At 33.1% G+C, this 6,439-nt stretch overlaps 1 protein-coding gene across 1 annotated transcript; it reads left to right on the plus strand.

Annotated features, from left to right (window-relative positions):
* The first annotated feature begins 2,737 nt into the window (after positions 1-2,737).
* On the plus strand, positions 2,738-5,245 carry LOC111410832 (protein NRT1/ PTR FAMILY 7.3-like). Its single transcript, XM_023041397.1, has 5 exons — positions 2,738-2,881; positions 2,976-3,090; positions 3,219-3,436; positions 3,549-4,099; positions 4,202-5,245. Exons 1-5 carry the CDS (start codon positions 2,879-2,881, stop codon positions 5,055-5,057), a joined length of 1,743 nt encoding a protein of 580 aa, XP_022897165.1. The 5' UTR covers positions 2,738-2,878; the 3' UTR covers positions 5,058-5,245.
* Positions 5,246-6,439: the final 1,194 nt, after the last annotated feature.

Consider the following 6,439-nt stretch of genomic DNA (forward strand, 5'->3'; position numbering starts at 1 on the left):
GTTTTGTAGCCTCCTTTCTGTACAAAGGGCTTAAACCATCGCAAGTGTAAGATATCATAACAAGTAATATAGTGGATTGTTTCGATTATCGTTCCCATGAGTACAAACTCTAGGATTTAATCTAATTTTTCTAACTCTTATTTGATGAAGTAAACAAAGAATTATAATTTGTTGTGATTTTTTTGGTTTAAACACTTGAAATTAGTCAAATACACACAAAGATTAATTTAGAATTCAAATAATGAATGGATATTAGAGCAAAACAATTTCACCTATTGATCGCCTTTAAGTTTTAATTCAAAATTTAAAAATTTAATGTAATGTTTGAATGAATTCTTCTATTGTATTTAATTTACCCATCTCGAGTTCTCATTTAACCTATTTAACCAATACAATCATATATCTCTATGCGAATCAACCTTAGTTAAATTATATTATATTTCTAAGAATTCATATAATAACCCCAACAATTAGTATACGCATTTCTACATGTTCTACTAATTTATCCAATTTCACTATACGGTTTAAATCTCAAACTCACATCTCGATTCATAAAAGACTCACGAAATCATCAAATTAGTGACGCATCAAACTCATAGTGATATCAACACATGTATGATAAAATAACAATAAACTCGAATAAATAAATAAATAAATAAAGGGTTTCAAATAGATTACATTGTTTGCCCTAATATGAAATTTAACTACTCATAGTGCAAAAAGAAAGACAAGAAATTGTTATTGAATACATCATCATATTTTGAATAGATATGTAGAAAAAGAGATTAATCTTGCACCAAGATCTTTTTCTCTTCCGATCAATACTTCACCCCTTGAATTTATGTATATTTTCCCCTTTAATTTGCTCTCTTCAAACTCCAGTTGTGTTCTTTATCTCTCAAAATGTGAAACTCCCTTTCAATTGCCTCATTTCTTGTATTTATAGTTGCCTCCACGTCTTTGACTGTTGTACGTTTGTGGGCTCAATATGAGGAAAAAAAAGAATGCGCCCTAGAAAATATTTGACGGGACTAGGCGCCTGGAAGTGGCGCCATAGCACCTCTGTATTTGCAGGTTTCTGTGTCATCGGGTGCCACTCTTCCTAGTCTGTAAAACACACTCGTCAGTGAGCAAAGTTTTAGCATATTTTAGAAATTTCTAGTTGGTCTAATCTACCTTCCGAGTCGTGCTGCTATTAGTGTTTGTCTAAGTCCTTGGGTGACATTATCTAAAGGCTAAATGATATATTCCAATCCCCATCATATTATTTTATCACCTACATGGAGCTCACCATGTGAGTAATTTGGTGGAGTTTTGTAGCCTCCTTTCTGTACAAAGGGCTTAAACCATCGCAAGTGTAAGATATCATAACAAGTAATATAGTGGATTGTTTCGATTATCGTTCCCATGAGTACAAACTCTAGGATTTAATCTAATTTTTCTAACTCTTATTTGATGAAGTAAACAAAGAATTATAATTTGTTGTGATTTTTTTGGTTTAAACACTTGAAATTAGTCAAATACACACAAAGATTAATTTAGAATTCAAATAATGAATGGATATTAGAGCAAAACAATTTCACCTATTGATCGCCTTTAAGTTTTAATTCAAAATTTAAAAATTTAATGTAATGTTTGAATGAATTCTTCTATTGTATTTAATTTACCCATCTCGAGTTCTCATTTAACCTATTTAACCAATACAATCATATATCTCTATGCGAATCAACCTTAGTTAAATTATATTATATTTCTAAGAATTCATATAATAACCCCAACAATTAGTATACGCATTTCTACATGTTCTACTAATTTATCCAATTTCACTATACGGTTTAAATCTCAAACTCACATCTCGATTCATAAAAGACTCACGAAATCATCAAATTAGTGACGCATCAAACTCATAGTGATATCAACACATGTATGATAAAATAACAATAAACTCGAATAAATAAATAAATAAATAAAGGGTTTCAAATAGATTACATTGTTTGCCCTAATATGAAATTTAACTACTCATAGTGCAAAAAGAAAGACAAGAAATTGTTATTGAATACATCATCATATTTTGAATAAATATGTAGAAAAAGAGATTAATCTTGCACCAAGATCTTTTTCTCTTCCGATCAATACTTCACCCCTTGAATTTATGTATATTTTCCCCTTTAATTTGCTCTCTTCAAACTCCAGTTGTGTTCTTTATCTCTCAATATGTGAAACTCCCTTTCAATTGCCTCATTTCTTGTATTTATAGTTGCCTCCACGTCTTTGACTGTTGTACGTTTGTGGGCTCAATATGAGGAAAAAAAAGAATGCGCCCTAGAAAATATTTGACGGGACTAGGCGCCTGGAAGTGGCGCCATAGCACCTCTGTATTTGCAGGTTTCTGTGTCATCGGGTGCCACTCTTCCTAGTCTGTAAAACACACTCGTCAGTGAGCAAAGTTTTAGCATATTTTAGAAATTTCTAGTTGGTCTAATCTACCTTCCGAGTCGTGCTGCTATTAGTGTTTGTCTAAGTCCTTGGGTGACATTATCTAAAGGCTAAATGATATATTCCAATCCCCATCCGGTGCAAAACCATCAATTCCTTAAAAAAGTGATCAAGAAAGCAGAGCGTGACAAAGATGAATCAAGTGGTCAGCATGCCTCGATAGTGCTAATTATATAATGCAACAAGTTCTCATAAGAGTACATTTTTTAAAGCTTATTGGCAGCACTTCTTCTAACATTCTATGATTAGGATAGCTTAAAAAGTTTTTATTCACTCATTTTCTCACTTTGATTATTACTTATTCAGACCCTTTTCTTGCATTTATATTGGACAACTGTATAAGAAAGCCATGGTAGCTATATGGTTTTTAAGGTGAACAGCCATGGTAATAATTATCAAACATGTACTATAGTGTAGATGTGAATTAATTGTTAAATTTTTCGCGACTCATTGATTGAGCTCGATCTATTTACGTGCAGGAAAGAAGTAATAGAATTATGGATGCAAGCACAAAAGATGGGACGATAGATATTTCTGGAAAACCAGAAATGAAAGGAAAAACTGGTGGATGGAGATCAGGAATGCTATTGCTCGGTATTTACATTGTTATCTTATTTTCTGTCTAATATAGCGTGCCAAATGTGGAATGCATAGATTTTCACTTTTCAAGGATGTTTCTTTTCTTTAAGTCTTTATTAAATTGTATTTGATCTGTTGTTCAGTCATCGAGGGACTTGCGGCTCTTGCATTCACCGGAGTGGAAGTGAATATGGTTCTATTCTCAAAATCGGTATTGAGGCAGTCGAATGCAGATGCAGCTAACACATTTAGCACATGGATGGGAACTCTTAATATCTGCACTCTGTTTGGTGCTTATCTTAGTGACTCATACTTAGGAAGATACCTCACTTGTGTTGTATTTCAAGTTGTTTTAGTCATTGTAAGTAAACTTGCCAGCATTCTCTAAGGCGCTTTTTAACCATATATGAAAAATTGTGGGGAAAAACTATTCAAAGATTTGATTGATTCTGAAATTTTTGTTGCATTTTTAGGGACTGGTGCTATTATCTTCGTCAACTCAGGCATTCATGCTTGAACCAAAGGGTTGTGGGAAAATTGGAGAGCTGTGCAACCCTCAATCACGAGGAGAAATCGCTCTTTTTTACCTATCAATTTACTTACTAGCTCTAGGAAGCGGGGCTATGGAACCGGCACTTGCCACTTTGGGAGCAGATCAATTCGATGAAGAAGATTCTAAAGAAAACAAGTCGAAAACTGCATTTTTCAGCTATTATTATGTTGCACTAAACTTAGGATCTTTGATTGCAGAGACTGTGTTGGTTTATGTAGAAAACTTGGGGAAATGGGTGTTGGCCTTCTGGATATCTACCTCTTCTGGTTTAGTAGCATTGATTTTACTGTTAAGTGGGGCATGTAGCTATCGGCACATTAAACCTTCTGGAAATCCCATCTCCAGGTTTTCACAGGTGCTTGTCGCCTCCATGAGGAAAATAAAGCTTGAGGGAGAACGGCTTTATGAAGCTCCTCGTAAGGATGAAAAGGAAAGCGCTCGAAGAAATATATCACATACAGATGATTTCAAGTTAGCCAATTCAAATTCATTTACATTGCAGGTTATTATGAATTTGTTTCTACTTCTTCCCAATGGGCACTAACGAACACTGCTGATTGATTTCAAAAACAGGTTTCTTGATCGGGCGGCAGTTTTAACCCCAGAAGACGCAATCCTGTTAACTAGTACACGCCAAAATCCTAATCCATGGCGCCTCTGCACCGTTACACAAGTTGAGGAGGTCAAATGCGTATTTCGACTGCTTCCAATATGGCTCTGCACCATTTTGGCCTCTATAGTATTTGTACAAGTCCTTTCTCTGTTCGTAGAACAAGGAGCTGCAATGAATAGAGAGATATCCAGTTTCCACATACCCCCAGCCAGCATGACTGCCTTCGACATTATAAGCACCTCAACTTTTATCCTTTGTTATGAAAAAGTCATAGTTCCTTTATACATCAAACTAACAAGAAGGGAGCCAAACCCTCCTAGCGAGCTACAGAGAATAGGAATCGGAATGGTTATATCGATTATAGGCATGATAGTCGCAGGCCTAGTCGAGCAATATCGTCTAAGGTATGCAGACGTTAGAGAAACAAGTTCTTTAAGTATTTTTTGGCAGATTCCACAATATGTGCTCGTGGGAGTTTCTGAAGCATTCATATATGTCGCGCAATGGGAATTCTTTGCGTCTCAAATACCAGATGGGCTGAAGAGCTTGGGACTTGGCTTATCGATGTCTTCTTCAGCATTAGGTAGTTACTTGTCCAGCATAATATTGAGCCTGGTGATGAAGATCACATCCAAGCATGGGAAACCAGGATGGATACCTCCAAATTTAAATGATGGACATTTGGATAGATATTTTTTCCTTTCAGCTGCTTTGATTGCATTGGATCTTGTACTCTTTGTCATATGTGCTAACCGTTATAAGTGTATAGCATTAGAGAAACGAAACGAAGAAAAGGAAACAGAGGATCTACCTTGAGTTGATGAAACTTCGGGACTAGGGCAAAGTTAAGATGATAAACAAGTGTACAAGGGAAAAGAATGTAGTCTAAACAATCAAAATTTGGCTTTTCTATTATAGAGATAGCTAAACATCGATTGAGTTTTTCATTCCAATTCCATTATACATCAAATTATGCATGTTTGGATCAAGTCTTGTTCTTTATATGTGCTCGCTTTGTTTCTTCATAAACCTTGGTTATTATCTACATGAATTATGCTATATGTACATCATTTTTTACATCATTGTTAACATTATGCCAAGTGGCAACACACTGGACAACTTCTTTATTTTTTTTAATTTTTAGCCCACATTTTTTTTTGAAAATAAAGGGGAAGTCAAAATCAATGTAACGGAATAAATGTACATTTAGCATTATTGTATCTATATACATAATCAAAATTCATAGTCACTTCATCAATTGGTACTACTCTCTATGTCACACAAAGATAGACTTGCTTTTCTTTTTTATTTGTTCAAAATTATATGTGACTTTCTTGTTGAGAGTATATTAATGTCTTAATTTTTTAATATGTCATTATTTAATGTATTTTTTTTATCAAGAAATATAAACTATTATTATTCAATGTAAGGGTATATTAGAAAAAAATAAATAAATTTTATAGTTCCAATATATACTTGGGTAACTATATTCACATAATAATTTTTTATATCTGTACCACATTTTAATTACTAGAAATGTTTCTAATATTTGCTAACTTTTGCTTTTAAGTCCTTAACTTTTTTCTAGTGGCATTATCATTCTTAACCCTTAACTAATTAATTAACATATTTTGTCTCTAATCATGATTTTCATCCAAATATTCTTCTAATGTGCATTTAAAAGTTGGGCAAATATTTTATTTTAACTCTTATTTCGATTATTTAAAAAATATGAGAAAAAAATATTTTTTGGGCCTTCGTAACAAACATTTTGGATGAAAATTGTTTTTATAAACAAGCCGTGAAAATTAATAGATGATTAATGATATAAATAAAAATAAAAATTGAGTATATAAGTGTAAAAGTAAGAAAAGTTGAAGGATATTCATTGTTATTAAAATGTGATGTAGCTAATAAAAATTGTGTAGTGAATATATTTACCTTATTTATTTATTTATTAAGTTTTGTGTGAAAATAGAAGCAGATCTATCTTTATTGATCAAATGAATTATATATAACTTGTGTATCACTTTTAATTGACATTACCCTTCCCAAATGGCTTGGTTAGCTTTGATTCCGGTTCCAGGAGAACTAGAACCAAACCAAAAATCAATGGTTTTTGATTGGTTTCCTTCGATTTGGGAACCAAACTTTTGAAAGGAAGAGTTAAGTTTTGAGAAAATAATTTGAAAATAGGT

This window comes from Olea europaea, chromosome 15, assembly GCF_002742605.1.
Source record: "Olea europaea var. sylvestris chromosome 15, O_europaea_v1, whole genome shotgun sequence".
In the NCBI taxonomy this organism is placed as follows: domain Eukaryota; kingdom Viridiplantae; phylum Streptophyta; class Magnoliopsida; order Lamiales; family Oleaceae; genus Olea; species Olea europaea.

Coding starts and splice junctions, on each gene's coding strand:
- LOC111410832 (XM_023041397.1), top strand. Junction 3,091..3,218: donor ATCAGGAATGCTATTGCTCG/GTATTTACATTG, acceptor TCTGTTGTTCAG/TCATCGAGGGACTTGCGGCT. Junction 3,437..3,548: donor TTCAAGTTGTTTTAGTCATT/GTAAGTAAACTT, acceptor TTGCATTTTTAG/GGACTGGTGCTATTATCTTC.